This window comes from Eubalaena glacialis, chromosome 1, assembly GCF_028564815.1.
Source record: "Eubalaena glacialis isolate mEubGla1 chromosome 1, mEubGla1.1.hap2.+ XY, whole genome shotgun sequence".
In the NCBI taxonomy this organism is placed as follows: Eukaryota; Metazoa; Chordata; class Mammalia; order Artiodactyla; family Balaenidae; genus Eubalaena; species Eubalaena glacialis.
Window position 1 is genome coordinate 233,801,067 of NC_083716.1, and position 17,842 is coordinate 233,818,908.

At 50.4% G+C, this 17,842-nt stretch overlaps 2 protein-coding genes across 2 annotated transcripts in view; one reads left to right on the top strand and one right to left on the bottom strand.

Annotated features, from left to right (window-relative positions):
• Nucleotides 1–17,842, top strand: part of INPP5D (inositol polyphosphate-5-phosphatase D) — a 133,334-nt gene that overhangs the window by 82,292 nt on the left and 33,200 nt on the right. Inside the window, exons 8-14 of the mRNA XM_061205985.1 lie at nt 518–598; nt 749–820; nt 2,331–2,454; nt 9,836–9,942; nt 11,876–11,978; nt 14,269–14,465; nt 14,877–14,994. Of these exons, the coding sequence (XP_061061968.1) occupies nt 518–598; nt 749–820; nt 2,331–2,454; nt 9,836–9,942; nt 11,876–11,978; nt 14,269–14,465; nt 14,877–14,994 (802 nt within the window). The remainder of the gene's footprint in view (nt 1–517; nt 599–748; nt 821–2,330; nt 2,455–9,835; nt 9,943–11,875; nt 11,979–14,268; nt 14,466–14,876; nt 14,995–17,842) is intronic.
• Nucleotides 1,346–2,225, bottom strand: LOC133084157 (calmodulin-binding transcription activator 1-like). The gene is made up of 2 exons (XM_061180370.1): nt 2,179–2,225; nt 1,346–1,750 (listed from the first exon to the last, which is right to left on the bottom strand). The coding sequence occupies exons 1-2, from the start codon at nt 2,223–2,225 to the stop codon at nt 1,447–1,449; spliced, it is 351 nt and encodes a 116-aa protein (XP_061036353.1). The 3' UTR covers nt 1,346–1,446.

Consider the following 17,842-nt stretch of genomic DNA (forward strand, 5'->3'; position numbering starts at 1 on the left):
ACATCCATGTTTCTAGGGATTCCTCAGAAAGTGTAGCTCAAGGCCAAGGGCAGATCAGAAGTGAGGATGAGCGTGGCTGGGGCTGAGGGGTGGATCATACAGAGTCATTAAGAGTTTGGATCATTTCCTCTCAGTGGTGGGAAGCAGCTGGACGAGGGGGTTTCGAGCAGGGGACGGCCGTGTTTTGGAAGCAGGAGCACCGATGCAGTACACGTAGGAGGGTGGAAAGGTTATAATCGAGGACAGGCCTCGGGTTTTGTTTAAGCAACTGAGAAGCACCAGGGAAGAAGCAGATTTAGAGGGAAGAAGAAAGGAAGATGTATTTTTTGGTCATGATAATTTTGAGATGGTTGTACATATCCCTGATTTCCTTGTCTGCAAAGGGGGACAATAATCGTACTTGTGGGGTTGTTAGGGAGATGAACCAAGATGAAGCATGGAAAGCGCTCGGCCTGACGCCTCTCAGCAGCTGGCACTCAGCATCCCGTCCTTGTTTGCTCTTTTCCTCATGTCCCAGGTGCCTGGTGAGGCCAATCCGATCAACATGGTGGCCAAGCTCAGCCAACTGACAAGTCTCCTGTCTTCTATTGAAGATAAGGTATGTGGGGGGCCCTGCAGCTTCCCTGGACTTCTCTCTGGCCCCCTCTTCGCTTGGAGAATGCCCAGGTATCCCTGTGACTCTGTCCCAACCTGTACTGCCTTCCCTTCACCTCCCAGCCTGAAGGGCCCCGTGCGTTTCTGCCCACAGGTCAAGGCCTTGCTGCATGAGGGTCCCGAGTCTTCCCACCGGCGTTCCCTCATCCCACCAGTCACCTTTGAGGTAAGTGGCTGTGGACTTGTGCTTCACAGGAGGGGGCTGGCGGGCATTCTGGTCCCTGTGGAAGGGGGGCTTTTGGCTCAGGAGGGAGCCCAACGGCTGGGCTGAGATTGACGGTCAGCAGAACCAGCTCCCTGGGAAGATGATTAAACCGTAGAACGGGTGCCCAGATGAACCCGTGGAACCTTCGCCGTGGGGAGGCTCCCAAGGAAGGAGCTTCTCATTGGCCCAAGATGCCAAAACTTCGTCCTGCTCCAAATGGGGGCAGTGAGTGTCATCCAACAGAGGGCCTCCCCGAGCTGGCTGCAAAATAGTGCCTCAAGGAGGGATTCGGGGGAAAAAAAAGTGATTCCTGTGACTTCCCTGAAAGTGACCAAGTTAGAATCTCCAGGCCCAGAAATATGTTTTTCTTTTCTTTTCTGTTTTTTTTTTTAATTGCTCAAAGGGGTATCTCTATTTGAGGAAATCAGCGTGTGACACTTTGAGAGATGAAATGTTACAGCTTGTACACCAAAATCAAAAAATGAAATGAAATTAAAAAATGATATGGTTACCAAGGTAATGCAGGTCAGGGGATCAAAGGTGAAGGGTCACACATTATTAAAAAGAAATCCAAAAGGACGGCTGCGTCATGATCTCTCATTAGTGTTCCAACGGTGCCTCTCGTTGGGTAAACTTGAACATTTCGGCAGACATTCAAGCAGTTTTTTCGGTAAAAAGATTTTTGCATGACTACTATTGCTGTTCCCACGATCATCTTCTATAGGTGGCGCGGTGTTGAGAACACAGTAGGTGATAGTTCCGCAGAATACGCTTCGGGAAACGCTCTTCCAGCTTGTTTTCGGCAGCCATTTCCCCTCCGCCCGCCACTTCCTCCTCCTCCTCGCCACCCAGACCCCGAGCGCGCTGTTTTTCTTTCCTTTTTGCCCAGCACTGGTTCCACATTCAGAAACAGGACAGGATGCCCACCCCCAAACCCTTCCTAGCCCTGATGCCAATTCGGTATTAAGATGTATTTCCATCTTCTGAACATGCCTAGGCAATTGTCTTTTTCCTAATTATTATCAGTGAATGTTCATTTATTGGTTGTAACGAGGCCCAGGAGCGTAAATCTGTTACTAAAATCCTTTGTGGAAATAGATGACACATCAGATTAATGAGTGTTGTCACATTCAGCCGTGAATAAACCGTCTTCCAGTCGTTCATCCGTTCCCTCCACCAAACCTGTTGGCGGAATAGCTGATGTGCACACAATGGACAAGCTGGGCTCCTCCCACGTTTTAGCGACTCTCAGGATCTGCCCATGGAAACTTCCTCTGCGTCAGGGGAGGCTCAGAAACAGAAGCCCAGTGGTGCCGCACGGGAGGGACACCAGGGCTGGACACATGGCCAAGGGCCGCCCAGTCATGTCGACAAGGGGTCACAGACTGGCACTGTGAAAGCACAGAGAAGGGATAACCAACATCTCCTCTTCCCCTCCCCTCCTTCCCCCCCCCCCACCTCCTTTTCACAGGTGAAGTCAGAATCTCTGGGCATTCCTCAGAAATTGCAGCTCAAAGTTGATGTTGAATCTGGGAAACTGATAATTAAGAAGTCCAAGGATGGTTCTGAGGACAAGTTCTACAGCCACAAGAAAAGTAAGGCCCCCTCATGTCTGTCAAGTTCTTATTCTGCTAATGCCCTTACTGTGGCCGGTCAGCAGCAAAGCTGCTGGGAAAGCAAGTCCTGCCAGGCACCTTCCACCCTCGGCTGGGGTACCCACCAACCCTCAGCCTGCCTGTGGGAACCCCCAGTCCTAAGGCTCCCCTCTCGTGCCCCCTCTACCTTGAGGCCTGCCCTGTACGCTCCACCTGTTTCCTCCCACCCTGGGGAAGTGAGCTTATACTTGGCCCTGGGTGGCGGTTCCATGTGTGTTCATGCTCTTCCCTGCTAGGAGCCAGGCTGACACGTGTGGTCATCACTGTGCCTGGTTCAGGCCCTGCTGACCGAATGAGGCTGCATCTCTAGGGTAGCACAGACAGAGAAACAGTTTAGCGTGGCATTAAAGTCATGAGCTCTGTCTGAATTCACATCCCAGCTCAGCCACTTAGCACCAGTGTGACCTTGCACGTGACACTTAACCTTCCTGGGCCTCAGTTTCCTCATCTGTAAAATGGGGATGATAAGGCTCATGTGAATGGATCTACGTGTAAGGCTCCTTAGGAAAACCGAGCACATAGGAGCCAACTCTGGGCGACTGAGGCTTTGCATTTCAAACAAACTCATCAGTAAAATGGAAAATGTTCACACGCCAAAAACTTATAGAGAAGCTGCTGTGGGCCAGGCACTGGGGATCCAGGGTGAGCAGGATGGTCGAAGACTCTGTCCACGTGGAATTTACATTCCAATGCATTGAGTGGCCAATAAATATGTCAGTACGATGATTTCAGCTATTACTGAGTGCTCCGAAGAAGGCCACAGGTTGGATGGAGAATAACTGGGGAGGGAGTGGGGAGGCAGTTTTGGAGGCAGAGTCTAGAATTGGCAGCCTTGATAGTGAGGATGGCAAGTGACAGCCTGCAGTGTGGCCAAGGTCCGGGGAAGAGAAAGGCTACAGAGAGGCTCCCAGGGGAGGGACCCCTGGAGGACAGCAGGGCTTTGGGCAGCAACCAAGCAGAATGGGGGAAAATGCTCAGATGTGCCCCTGGCATCACTGGCCTCGGAGGCTGGCCTGCCAGGGAGGGGGCAGCTCCAAGCCTCAGTTTCTCCATCTGTACAATGCGGGGAGCCTATGTATCGTAACATGATATTTTCTGAGCCACATTTCCTTACTTGATCTCATTTTATCCTCACCTGGCCGACAGATTCCCTGAGATACTTGGTAAGTGCTGTGGACTCTCCCCTCAAATTTCACACAGCAGTTTGTATTCCAGTTCAGGTTTTCAAACCCCTGAAGACAAAGTCCCTATGGTCTGTAAACAGTATTTTTTATTCTGCAGGGGCTCAAAATTTGTTTAGCAGCATATAATTAGGGATACCAGATTAGCAAATAAAAATACAGGATGCCCAGTTAAACTTAAATTTCAATGAAACAATGAAAAAGTTTTAGTATAAGTATGTCCCGTGCAATACTTGGAACATACTTATAGTAAAAAGGTATGCCTTTTTCTGTAAAGGAATCCCAGGCATCCTGTATTTTACCTGGCAGTTCCAGGCATGATCAGTATCTTTTGTTCTTAGTAAAGTAGCATGAGAAGAGAAAGAGCAGAGAAGGATAAAACAGAAAACATCAAAGTAGAGAGTAAAGGTAAATATTTTTTCGTGAAACTTGTGTTGTAGTTATACATACACATGCACACACACATAGAAATTGTATGCATGCGGTCACCATGTAAAATCTTTTTCCTGCTGTCTGGAAGCAGAGAACTCTCCTCTGGTTCTGTTAGAAGCCTGACTTGTGGGGTGGAATGTTCTGGAGGCAGGTTCTAGTTGGAGACCATGACTGATGGCTGGTGTTGAAAAGTTGGGAAAATCCCGCTGCACTAGCCTTGCCAAGCAGATGCCTGTAGGGAGCGTGGGCTGTGCTTTCCTGCTGTCTGCCCACTGTCATTTAGCCCATGAGTTGGAGTGGCCTTCAGATATTGTCCTGGGTCAGCACCACCCACTCTGAAGCTCTCGCCAGCAGAGATGGCAAATGGGAGCAGGTCACAGCACATCCCACAGGGGTCTCTAGGGTACACGACACAAGCCACAGTCTCGCCCCATCAAGAGCACTGGCCTGAGCTGTCTATTCAGATGGTGGATATTTGACCTGACAGCCAAGCCCTGCAGATACCACCCATCACCCCTAGAACCTCCTAGGGCTGGACATCCAGGCGGGGCGGGAAGGGGATTGTGTGTTCAGCACCAACTCGATGTCAGACACTATGCTGGGAACAGCAGGACAGAGGATAAGAGCACACATGGGCTCCGGGGCTAGACTGCCCAGGTTCAAATCTAGGCTCTGATACTTGCTGGCTGTATCATGTTGGCCTAGTTGCTTAACTGCTCTGTACCTCCATTTTCTCGTCTGTGAAATGGGAATAATAGGCTTTTCATGAGTAGACGAGCTAATGCCTGTAAAAGTACATCCCATGTGCCCAGAGGCAACACTGACCCCACGGCAAAGTGTCTAGGTAGAGGCCATGGGGGCTGCCCCACAGGGGCCTGCCCTGTCCTGCAACATCCTGCTCCTGTGTCCCACCAGGGCTGTGGCACGAAGGTCCAAGGGATACTCTCAGGGCAGCAGGGGGGATGGAATTCTGGGGACCAGCCCTGTGCAGGAGGTGGGATGCAGAAAGGAGAAAAGTGGTGTTAGGAGCACAGGGAGGTGTTAGAAGCCCAGCCTTGAGTCCCAGGTCAGCCACTTGTGACCTTGGTCTAGTGCCCTCTCTCTGTCCTCAGTTTATTATTCTGTCAAATAAGTATAGTAGCATCCTATAGGGCAGCCGTGAGTCTTCAATAAGTAAACATAAAAGTACACAGTGTCTAGCGTCTAGTAGATGCTCCAAAAATTGGCTGCTACCACCATCATGATATAATTATCCCTCCAAGGCAGCTTTGAGGAAGGCAGAACCGAACAGTGAGGAGGACGACGGATCAGGAAACGAAGTCCCTAGACACTGGAGTGTGACAAGCTGTCATATTCACGCAGAGTTGGGATCGCAGTGCCGGGGCAGGACCACTCCGTCCACTGCCAACTTGGGCAGGAGAGCTGGGGACTTACTGAGGGTGTGAGCAGGGGAGGGCTGTTGAAAGTGATGGAATTAGAACCATACTTTCCTCTTAACGGCCACAGAGACTGACTCACAACTGAAAGGAGTGGACCCAACTTTGACAAAAGGAAACAGAAACCTACAATGAGTAAGGAGATTGTCAGCGAGTGCCTGGTTGCTCTAAAAGCTTGAGGTTTCTGGACTGAAAGAAATGCTCCTCGGGATTCCGAGAAGCACTGTGAATTCTTGTCAGTTCATTTGATGGACATTTTTCTTTTGAGCATCTTCCGTGGACCAGCCCTGAGTTATAGCCCTCCCTCAGAGAATCTACAGTTCAGGAGGGAAAGCTGACGTGTGCGCATGTATTAGAATGTGGGTCAGATGTGAGGTTAGCCCTGGAGGAGGCTGTGCGGGGAAGCTTCACACCACAGAGGTGGCTCTGCCTGGGGCTTCGGAGGATGAAGAGGTCACGGGGCCTTGGTGACCCGGGGTGTGTTCTAAGTGCAGTGAGCCACTGTTTGGAGGTTTCAAGCAGGGGAATGGGGGTGATCCCCTCTAAAATGAACTCTGGCTGCTGTGCTGAGAATAAATGGTGGCAGGGGACAGGCAGAGACAGGGAGACCAATTAAAGGTCTGTGACAGTGGCCGGCAAGAGGTGGTGGTGGCTTGAGATGGGGAAAGATAGGCAGATTGGGAACGTTCTGGAGGTAGAACTGCTCAGACGGGCTGATGGAGGAGATGGAGAGGGGCAAGGGAAGAGGAACCAAAACGATTCTATGTAACTAGGTATGGGAACAAGTGGGCCACTTACCCTGCTACTAACACTAATATTACTATTAATAATACTAATTCTGAGCAAGCAAGATGTCACGTCCCAGGGGCAGCCACACAGTCCTTCAAATAGAAGGAAAACCAGAAATTCAGAGGGAAGGAGACATAGCCTAATAGCAGCAGATTTGGAGAAGTTGGGGCATTCCAGTTGGCAGCAGTAGGAGTCATGCTGTGGGACACTGACTGCCTCTGACAAGGCTGAGGGGACTTCTGAGAACACGGGCCCCCCACGATTTCCCTAGAGTGAGACTTCAGCTCAAGATGGTGGCTGAACACACACACGATTGTCAGTTCCCTTCCTAAAGGCAAAACTCACAGGGACAAAGAAAACAGGAGGGAAAATAATGGCAACACAATTCTGAATGCTGGAAAGCAGATGGATAATGATAACCAATTTATAGGAACCAAAAAAACTAAATTTTAAGTATGGCATAGGAAAAGTTGAGACGCCTGACATACCACAGAACCACAAAGGGCATAGGAATCGATAGCAACCAGGGCCCCTGGAGTGAGGGTGAAGCTGGGGTTATAAACAGCAGGATTGGATGAAAATCTTTTTAAAAGAGTTAGACCCACCAGATCCCTGTCCGTGCCACACAGCCGGTGGCTACCCCTCACACATTAGGCAGAAGACCTGAGGTTTATTCTCTGGAGGAGGTAAGGGACTGGGCGACACCAGGCCTGGTGAGGGCAGAGGAAACTACCAAAAACAGAGGGCTCAACAACAGTTACTTCTGAACGCTGAGACGCCAGCCTTCACCCCTGCCCAGCTCGGGATGCTGCCAGCCAGGCCCACACCCTGCAGGCAGGCAGTTAGAAGATTCTTCCTGGACCACATGACCAGCCCAGGAACGAAAATCTAAAGACACTGCCATGAAGAGGTTCCCCACAAATCAACCCATGAGACCACCCAGTGGAGAAACCTTGCTGGACAGTCCCCCACTGGCACTCTTGGGATCCACAGCCAAGGACCACCAGACATTGGAGAGAAGCCTGGAATAGGAAACAATGAGACTCAAGGCAGAAATAAGGAAAAAGACAAAAAACTTGCAGGAAACAAATTATGACAGTTAAAAGAAATTGGACCAGGAAACAAGAACAGAATGCTACTAAAGGAGCATTCCGAGAACAAAATAAAAATGAAGAAAAAGGAGGAGGAAGGGAACAGGAGATTAGTAAGGAAAAATAAAAACATTATAGCAGAATCTTTTTTCAGAAATTTTTAAAATAAAAACTCAAAGGAAGGGTGGAAAGATAAAGTCGAGGAAAGCTCCCAGAAGGTAGAACAAAAGGACAAAGTGAGGAGAAATAGAAGAGAAGGGATTTTTGAAAATTAGAAGACCAGTCCAGGAGGTCCGATACCAATGTAATGAGAGTCAGTAAGAGAAAACTGGGAAACAGTGAGAAAATACATTAAAGAAACAATTCAAGAGAAGTTCTCAGGACTGAACAATATCAGTTTCCAGACTGAAAATGGCCCACCGAGTGTCCAGCACACTCTGAGGCACATGCAACTTTGGAAAGTCTCATAACACTGGATTCTAAGAAAAGATCCTAAAAACTTCAAAGCAAAAGATAGATTATAGCCTGTGTCAGGGGTCCCCAAGACCATGATCCAGGTACAGTGAGTGATTCTCCAGGAAAACTCCCAGGACTCAGTGTAGAGTCATATAGCTGTGGTTTGTTACAGTGAAAGGACATAGCACAGTCAGCAAAGGGAAAATGTGCCTGGGATGAAGTCTAGGAGAGACCAAGCACAAGCTTCCAGAAGTCCTTTCCCTGTGGGGGTCACGCAGGACATGCTTAATTCCTCCCTTGATGACTTGTGACAACACATGTGAAATGTCATCTACCAGGGATGCTTGTTAGAGACTCAGCATCCCGGGATTTTACTGGGGGCTGGTCATGTAGGCACCTTCTGCCTGGTACACACCCAGACTCCCAGAAGGAAAACAAATATTCAGTGTAAACCACACTGTTGGTACAAACATCACAGGCACAGGGAGTTGCTCTTAGTTCTGGGGATGCTGGGAACCCTCCCCAAATCCAAGGTCCTAGATGCCAACCAAGGGCCACCTTCAAGCAGACTTTCCAAGGATAGCAGTCAGGCTTGCCATGTGAACTCTTCTGCATAAAGATGGATTAGAATGATGTTTTATTTCTCAGCAGCAATGCTGCAAACTAGAAATGATGGAGCAAGGTCTCCAGAGTCCTGAGGAGAATTATTCCTAACTTAGAGTTGTGTCAGTGAAGTGTGAGGGTAGAGTTTTCAGACATGCAAAGCTTCCAAAAATGTATCACCCTATCCCTTCTTTCTTGGAAAGCTACTAAAGATGTTGCTCTACCAAAATGAAGGCATAAACTGAGGAAGAGGACGACTTGAGATCCAATACAAGAGAGACAGAGGTGAATGGATTTCCCAGATGATGGAGAGGGAAAGCCCTAAAGTAACAGCTCTGCATCAGGCCTAGAGAAGGCTCTGTACCAGTCTGGAGAAGAGAAAGCCCAGAGGCTCTGGGAGAGCCTCCCTCAGGATGATGAAACTGATGAAAGTGCTTGACCACACAGAAAAGAGAGTTACAAACGGAGAGAGCTAGGACCACTGAAAAAATATGGCAATTATTAACTCCAGGAAAAACAGAAAGTTGTGTAGGAAAAAGAAAGCAATCAGGGCTTGTCTGTCAAGAGCATTCCCATAATAACAAACACTGAATGCTCATCTGGCCAAAATGATGATATAATTATTAGAAGGATGATGGAGGGACTGAAATTATACATTGGCAGGGGGAGGGGAACGGTGAGGTGGGGGAACAGGTTGTAAATGTGAAAGAGCGCTAAACCTTCATCTTCTATAGTGGGAAGTCAATATGTAATAAAAATACCTAAGACTGAAACACCAGGAAGTAGCAATATAAGCATCTTATTCAGAGTCATGAAGTAAAATTCCAAAAGAATCCATTAAAAGAATTGAAAGTGGTTGCCTCTAGGGAGCAGGACATTGGAGGGAGGTGGGGTTGGGGAGTGCTATTATTCGTAAAAATCTTGTAGAACAATTTGAGTCTTTTAGTCGTTGATAGAAGTAAAAATATTTAATTTTTCATTTAGATATAAATTCAAAACAAGCACAAGAGGGAAGGGAGGAAGAGAAAGGAAGGAAAAGAGATAGGGAGGAGGAGAGAGAGAGAGAAGGAAGGGAGAGAGGGAGGGAGCTGAAAAGATGGACAGTCACACTGTCTCTGCTCCGGCCAGGCCACCCTTCCTGTTCCAGGCACCACCCTTCCCAGCCATGAGCTCGTCCCTGTAAGAGGAGCAAGGATCTGGGAGACCAGGCACAAATCTGGTGCTCAGCCTGGACACGGAAAAGTCAGGATTGTTGATGGTCAAGTGCCAGAGTATAGTGGAGACTCTACATATTGGGTGACGATGAGAAAAATGAACTTTCATCCCTCTTCAGTCCTGCAGCTCATCAAGTCTCAGAAGTTTCTGAACAAGTTGGTGATTTTGGTGGAAACAGAGAAGGAGAAGACCGTGCGGAAGGAATATGTTTTTGCTGACTCCAAAGTAAGTGACGACAAACCACTAAGATGGGCCAAGAGGGGAGTGAGGGACGCACAATTTCTGAGGCTTGCTGTGTGCCTGGAAGTTGGTACCATGGGCTCACTCAGCTCTCACAACCCATTTCCCACCTGGGAAAGCCAAGCGCAGGAAGCTGAGGGGGTGCGTTCCAGGCCAGCTGGGATTCAAGCATCACAGCTCCATCCACTCCCTTTGCTACCACGCCTGCCCCTGAGAGAGTGCATCCTTTATCATCCACGTCTTACTAGCCCTGAGCCCCACTGGGGGGCTTTGAACTTCCCCGGGATGCACCCGGAGGCCCTCAGGGGCACCCCAGACTTAAATCTGAGTCTCCACCAGCGCTCCCTCCATTTCTACACTTTGCCCTACTCTGCAGAAGTGAGAGTCCCTGCCAGGCCTGGCTGCTGGAATAAGAGGTGGGTGGGCAGATGGAGAAACTTGGCATCTGGGCGTTGTGGTGGGCCTCTGTACAGATGGTGTCTCTGTGACCTTATCCCTCACTTCAGACACGCCAACCAGGGGCTGAAACCCACCCTCGCGGCGCTGCTGTTTATCCTGCAGTGCACGGCTCGGATGAGGCAGGGCACAGAGAGCTCCCAGCACGTGAGGTGTTGGCTGACTGTGTCGGCACCATGGCTGAGGGACAGGGCTCCTATCATAGGCTCACAGGGACAGCCCCATTGAGTGCCGGGACCCAGCTCTTTCTACCTGTGTGGCAGGGGTGGGCTGCTGGGAGGCCAATGGGGGGTCCGGGGGTGCCCAGAACTGGCTGAGAGGGTGAAAAGGACTGGGAGGAATGATAGAGAAGGAACTGGGAAAAACAAGGAAGTGGGGGCCAGACAGGTGGGGGAGGCAGAAACCTGGCTGGGCATAGTGCTGGGCACATGGGCAGAGGTCCAAAACCCAGGTCTGCTCATTGCCGCAAGCTCGGAAGGATGAGGCACAGCAGTAAACCGAGGCACTGAATATTGAGCCATTTGTAACTAAAAGCAGGTTTCCATAAAGACAGCCATCACAATTCTTCGTGAGCTGCTTTCTTCAGAGGGAACTTAGATTTGCAATTAGATTGAATCATATGAAATTGCCATCTACGTAGGTCTGAGACAGTCAAACACTGGTAATTTCATATGGTGCAGCCTAAAACTTTGGGGCATGCTTGTGTGGTCACCCTGCCCTATTGAACCGTAAGCTACGAGAGGGCCACGTCTACTTTGTGCCCTACTGTGTACCCAGGACAACTAAATGAAGACTATTAAGAAGGCAACGACAGCCTTTGTGTGTTCTTTCCTTTTTAATTAGTTTCTTGGATTTAAATTTTCTTTCATTACATAAGTCATCTAATTCTCATTAGTGAAAAAGTATACAAATAAACAAAAAGTTTAAAATAGAAACACCCCTATACCACTAGTAATCCTTGGACTCTATCTTTCAGGATGGTTTTTGTTTGTGTTTTTTTAATACGAATGCATTGGTGCTGCTCATAGTGTTTTGTCAACTGGTTTTTCATACTAAACAATGTATCTTGACCATCTACCCTTGTTGATCAAGTACTTCTGCACCCAAATTTTTAAAACCTATGGTCTTCTAGCATATGGATGACCCACAATACAGTTAGTAATTCATCTCCTAAGATTGGACACGAAGGTTTCTAATATTTTCTGCTGCCGTCCCCACGATGTGGTCGGGTCTTCGAACAGTCCCTGATTCTTTCCTTAGAGTCAGGTCCTTGCAGTGGAAGGGCCGGGTCAGAGAGAAGCCGCTCTCTTAAGACCTTGGACACGTATTTCCAGATGGCTGTCCTGGAAGTCCACACTGATCTGCGCTCCCCTCAGTTTTCTCGAAGCTGACCAGTCCTTTGAAAGTATCATGTGCGGGGAGGCAGAGGCCTGTCTGAGTCTGTCTGCCCTTCAATCCCTAGAAGAGAGAAGGCTTCTGCCAGCTCCTCCAGCAGATGAAGAACAAGCACTCAGAGCAGCCCGAGCCCGACATGATCACCATCTTCATCGGCACCTGGAACATGGGTGGGTCCACATGCCACCCCGCCTCCCGGCACCTCCCCTGGGGTTCTGCTTTGCTGCCTCAAGCATCCTTGCCTGTCTCCCCCCAACCCCCAGTCCCGAGACGTGGGTACCCATCCTGAGACAAGGGGTAAGAGAAACAAGCCCTGGGATTCTCATACCCCAAGTGCAGCTGAAATGGGTTACGTTGCTTGTCGAAACTGGAAAGTCTGAATATGTGGGTGAAGAGGCTCTGGGGAACCTGCCAGCCTTGGGCAGCTTGCCAAGGAGCTTCAGTCCTGGAAGGAGGAACTCCCTTTTTGATTTGGGCTGCCAGGTTTATTGAGCAAGAAAGAGAAAGAGAGATGATGCCTAGTTGAATTTGAATTTCATATAAACAACAAATTATTTTTTAGTATAGGTGTTTAGCTAGAAATAAATACATACATACTAAATATATATTATGATAAATATATATACTATATATATTTACATACTAATATGTACTAAGTATATATCATATACTAAATATATAAATATATTATACTGAATATAAGTTATACTAAATAATTATTTAGTATAACTATTTGGCTAGAGGTAAGTGCAAATATACACCAAATATGCATTGTACTAAATATACACAGTATATACTTAGATGCTAATACAAATTTTTATACTAATCTGAATTACACTAAATAATTATTTAGTGTAAATATTCAGCTAGAAATTTTAAAAAATTAAGTAGATACAGAATGTCTAGTTAATTTAAATTTTAGACAAACAGTTATTGCATGGGACATACTTATTCTAAAAATTATCCATTGTTTATCTGAAATTTGAATTTGGCTGGGCATCTGTCTCGCCTACTTCTGTCTGGAGCGGAGTCAGGACCACCTCCCGATGCAGCACAGTGTCACCCAGCAGCCCCCCGGGAGGAAGAAGCTGAGCAGAAGCCCTTCGTGGAGGGGGAGGGGGACAATCCGAAATAGAAACGCACCATGGGACTCCTGGCCTGTCGCTGGGTGGAGGATGGGCTGGCGTTCCAGGAGGGAAGTCAGGAGAGCTGCCCACCCCGATTCCACCAGCCCCTGCCTCCCCAGACCTTCACGCCCAGAGATTCCAGGGGCCACGGCAGCGCTGAAGTAGAACCCTTGCCCAGTTCCTGTGTCCTTCTCTCCCCACCAGTGTTTCTTATTGGCCGCCTGATTTCCTCAGCTCTCACACTTGGGGGTTCATGCACGTGGGCACCGGCCCCTTCCTGTTTTTCCCTCTGCGAGCCTGGACGTCTTAGATTTGGCTGGGCACGGTTCTGGCCGTCCAGGTGCACAGCTGCAGGGGGTGCCCTTCACACGGCATGGAAGGAGCTGGCCAGGGCCCTGCCGCACCAGGGCAGCATGCGAGGGTCTCCCCGAGCAGAGACCACCAGGCCCCGGCGTTTGTGCTCCCATCCTGAGCCACAGTGGGAGCAGAGCTCGGTGGCCGTCAAGTCACTCCAGTTCTTGGCTTCTTGGCTCTTGTGAACCAAGAAAGTTATCTCTTTGAGAAAAAAGTTTACTCAACCTCCAAGGGCATTTTGAGGGAAATAAATCTTTATCATCATTTCTTTATCGAGCTGTTTCAGCTCAGCTTTTGAAATGGCACTAAGGGGGCCTCCATGCTCTTCCATTTCTCTGGCTAACTCCCGCACACCTCTTGGTTTTCGGCTGAGATCTCTCTTGTGCAATGAAGGCACTGTTGTCTCCTAACCATGGGTTAGAAGCCTCCATGCTAAACTTGTCAGCCTACAGCGTTCTCTCACCACCAATGGAATGTAAACTCCTCGAGGCCCGTGTCTCAGTTATCACTAAAGCCCCAGAGACTAGGACAGTGTCTGACATCTTGTGTACTAGTTCAAGTTACGGAATCTTCAGGTGTTTCTAGTCTTTGTAACTTAACTCTATCTTTACAAAGAAATGTAACTGAGGGAATTACCTGGCAGTCTAGTGGTTAGGACCCCACACCCTCACTGCTGAGGGCCCGGGTTCAATCCCTGGTCAGGGAACTAAGATCCCGCAAGCTGTGCAGCGCTACCAAAAAAAAAAAGCGTTGCTTTAAAACATCAGTATTTTAAAAAAAAAAAGAAAAAGAAAAGTAACTGAGTTCTCACCCTCCCTGACATCCTGGGGGATGACAGTACCTAGTTCTTTAAGGTATATTTCGTTGGGGGAACTGAATGGTTTCCAGTGACTGTGTGAACCTCTCCCACCCCCCACGTCTGTTTTGAATTCTCCTGATGTACCTCTGACTCACTTGGTGTTGGGTTTTGCTGTTGAAGGTAACGCCCCCCCTCCCAAGAAGATCACGTCCTGGTTTCTCTCCAAGGGGCAGGGAAAGACGCGGGATGACTCTGCTGATTACATCCCCCATGACATTTACGTGATCGGCACCCAGGAGGACCCCCTGGGAGAGAAGGAGTGGCTGGAGATACTCAAACATTCCCTGCAAGAAATCACCAGCATGACTTTTAAAACAGTGAGCAGTGGCCACAGTCCTGGGTGGGACTCCGGGGCAGTGGGCTGGGCAAATCAGGAGCATCTCAGAAGCAAGAATGTGCTCAGTGGTTCCCCCCCACCTTCCAGGGCCAGAGAGGGGCACCTGTATCCAGAAATTAATGGGGTCTATGAGCATTGCTCATCACTGGGGTCCTCCCTCTTCCCTGCCCAAGCTTGTAGGTCATCTTTACTTCATCGAAATCTCATCAGTGCCGGCTCTCATCTTTAAGACACTTTGTCTCATCTGTGAGGCATCCTTAGGAGTTCCCCAAAGTGTAGCGATTACAGACAGGGTGCCCCACACCTGGGGCGAGGGATGGGTATGCATCTCTTGCTCTGGGGTCAAGCACTGTGTCCTGGCCCAGGGTCACAGCCTTGTCCTCCCCGCCAGATCGCCATCCACACCCTCTGGAACATCCGCATAGTGGTGCTGGCCAAGCCCGAGCACGAGAACCGGATCAGCCACATCTGCACCAACAACGTGAAGACGGGCATCGCCAACACGCTGGGTGAGCAGGGGGGCTGTGTTCCACGTAAGCTCGCTCCTGCCGACACTCGCGTGTCCATCCCACCTGGGATGGGTGGTCCTCCCAGCCTAAACGCACTCGGGGTCTACACCAGTGCTTCTGGGGATCTGGCAGAATGTGGGTTCTGACTCAGTACGTCTCAGGAGGAGCCCGACGTTCTGTGTTTCCAACGAGCTCCCAGGTGGTGTCAGTACTGCTAGCGCACGGACGCTACCTTGAGCGTCGCGGACCGAGGACGGGGGTTGACAGACGTGCTGTGAAGGGCCAGGTAGTAAGTATTGTAGGCTTTTCAGTCCGCGTGCACCTCCTCAGCCCTGCTGCTGACACACGAGAGTAGCCACAGACAGCAGGAACATGAGTGAGCGCGGCCGTGTTCTAGAAAACTATTTACGAACAAGTCACGGGTTCAGTTTGGCCACAGACTGTAGGTTATGATCCCTGGTCTAGATCTAGACAGACTCAGGTTGGAGGTGGAAACATTGGTATCAGCTGTGAGCCTGTGGGGACCAGTCAGGGTGCTTCAGAGAATTGAAAACAGCAGAGGGCTGCATGCCTGTGAGTGTGAGTGTGTGAGTCTGTGTGTGTGTGAGAGACAGTATGTGAGTCTGTGAGTGTGCCTGTCTGTATGTATGAGTGTGTTTGTGAGTCTGTCAGTCTGTGTATGTGAGTCTGTCAGTCTGTGTGTGTGTGTGTGAGTCTGTTGGTCTGTGTATGTGTGTGAGTCAGTCTGTGTGTGTGTGTCTGTCAGTCTGTGTGTGTGCGTGTGAGTCTGTCAGTCTGTGTGTATGTGTGTCTGTGTGTGTGTGAATCTGTCAGTCTGTGTGTGTGTCTGTGTGTGTGTGAGTCTGTCACTGTGTGTGTGTGTCTGTCAGTCTGTGTGTATGAGTCTGTCAGTCTGTGTGTGTGTGTCTGTGTGTGTGAGTCTGTCAGTCTGTCAGTCTGTGTGTCTGTCTGTGTATGTGTGTGTGAGTCTGTCAGTCTGTGTGTGTGTGTGAATCTGTCAGTCTGTGTGTATGAGTCTGTGTGTGTGTGTGTGTGAGTCAGTCTGTGTGTGTCTGTCAGTCTGTGTGTGTGTGTGTGTGTGTGTGTGTGTGAGTCTGTCAGTCTGTCAGTCTGTGTGTGTGAGTCTGTCACTGTGTGTGTGTGAATCTGTCAGTCTGTGTGTATGAGTCTGTGTGTGTGTGTGTGTGTCAGTCTGTCAGTCTGTCAGTCTGTGTGTGTGAGTCTGTCACTGTGTGTGTGTGAGTCTGTCAGTCTGTGTGTGTCTGTCTGTCAGTCTGTGCGTGTGAGTGTGAGTCTGTCGGTCTGTGTGTGACGTGAGTGCGTGAGGGCAGGTGCACCCACACAGGGGCCGTGGGTGGGGCTGAGGGCGAGGCCAGCGGTTTCTGGTGGCTGGTGTCAAGGACAGGACAGAGCCCCAGAGGTAAAAGGAAGTAGAATAACTGCTGGCATTGAACGTGAAAAGCTGTCTCAGCCTTTCTGCTGACAAACCGCAAGCTGCCCGCGTCCACGCCCACCTGCCCTCCCTCCTTCCTGTGGCAGCTGCCCTGCTCCGAAGCCCACGCCCTCTGCTGCCCAGGAAGCTCCTCTAGTCCTCGATCCCCGGCCGCCGGGGCTGCCCGCCCCCTCCCGCCAGCCCTTCCCCAGCCTGCAACGCGCTCCGACCGCCCGACACAAGGCAGAAGCACGCCTCGACCGGCCGCCCCCCGGCCGCCGCCCCAGCCCTGGCTCCCGGGACGGAGCCGAGTGTGCCCCCAGCCCCCCAGCACGGTGCTGGGCCTGGGCTCCTGACCACCGCACGCGGCGGCCTGCTGCCACGGACAGACGGGCGGCGGGACGCTTTCGGGAGCGAGCGGCCGGCAAAGCGTGTGCGGCGGGGGCTAGAGCAGATCCAATACTACCTGAGACGGCGTCCAGGGGCCTCTCTGACGGGGCGGCATTGGGACCCAAGTCCGAGGGCAGAGGAAGGGTCCTCATGGGAGTGGGGTTCCACGCAGGGGGAACAGCGAAGCCAAGGCCCCGTGGTCCCTGGGCTCAGCTCTAGTGGTGACGGGACAAGGCCAGAGAGGGAGGCAGGAGGCCTGGGCAGTCGGAGGGCAGCTTGGAGGTGGAGGAGTTCCCCTGTACCAGACCCTCCCTGCCTCCCCTCCCCCATCTCCTGGGGCTGGTCTCCCCCCTTACCTCCCCCTGAATGGCTCCCAGCCATGGTCAGCACAGGGCAGGAGCTCAGCAAATGCTGGCTGACTGGCGGAAGATCTACGACCTCTAGGAGAGCTAAGACCTTGTACCCTGTGCAAGGCCGTATGCTAAATGCTTTCCGACTATTACTTAATACAGGCGCCCTGTGTGGGCAGGGACTGTCATTAGCCCCATTCGCAGACAGGGCTGTGGAGGCTACAGTGATGTTCCCTAACCTGTCCGAGGCCCTGTGACAAGGAAGTGGTGGGCAGGGATTTAAACCCAGGCCGCATGGCAGGGTGGGGAGAAAGCTGAGAGGAGGGGCCTCCTGGGGGCGAGAGGAGCAGGGCTGCCTCACTGCCAGGGGCAGCGGGGTGGGGGTCGGTGTGGGGGGCGGGCAGGAGGCCCGGCCTGGCTCGGCCGCTGGCTGGGCTGTGGCTCCCCTGAGTCCCGAGGGGCAGAGCCGGGTGATCTCCAGGGCCCTTTTGCTATCCAGCCCAGACAGAATGTCAGCCACCTGGGTGGTTTTAAATTTTGAGTACCAAATTCAAAAAAGGAAAAGGAAACAAGGGAAGTCAATTTTAATAATATATCTTATCAAACCTCATACGTTCAAAATATTACCATTTCAATAGGTATTCAATATAAAAAT

What these genes read in the sequence shown, in the direction of transcription:
- LOC133084157 (XM_061180370.1), bottom strand. Translation starts at nt 2,225, where the DNA reads ATGACTGGGCGGCCCTTGGCCATGTGTCCAGCCCTGGTGTCCCTCCC. An exon ending in CCAGCCCTGGTGTCCCTCCC is followed by an intron (nt 1,751 to 2,178) that starts GTGCGGCACCAC and finishes ATGTGGAACCAG; the next exon opens with TGCTGGGCAAAAAGGAAAGA.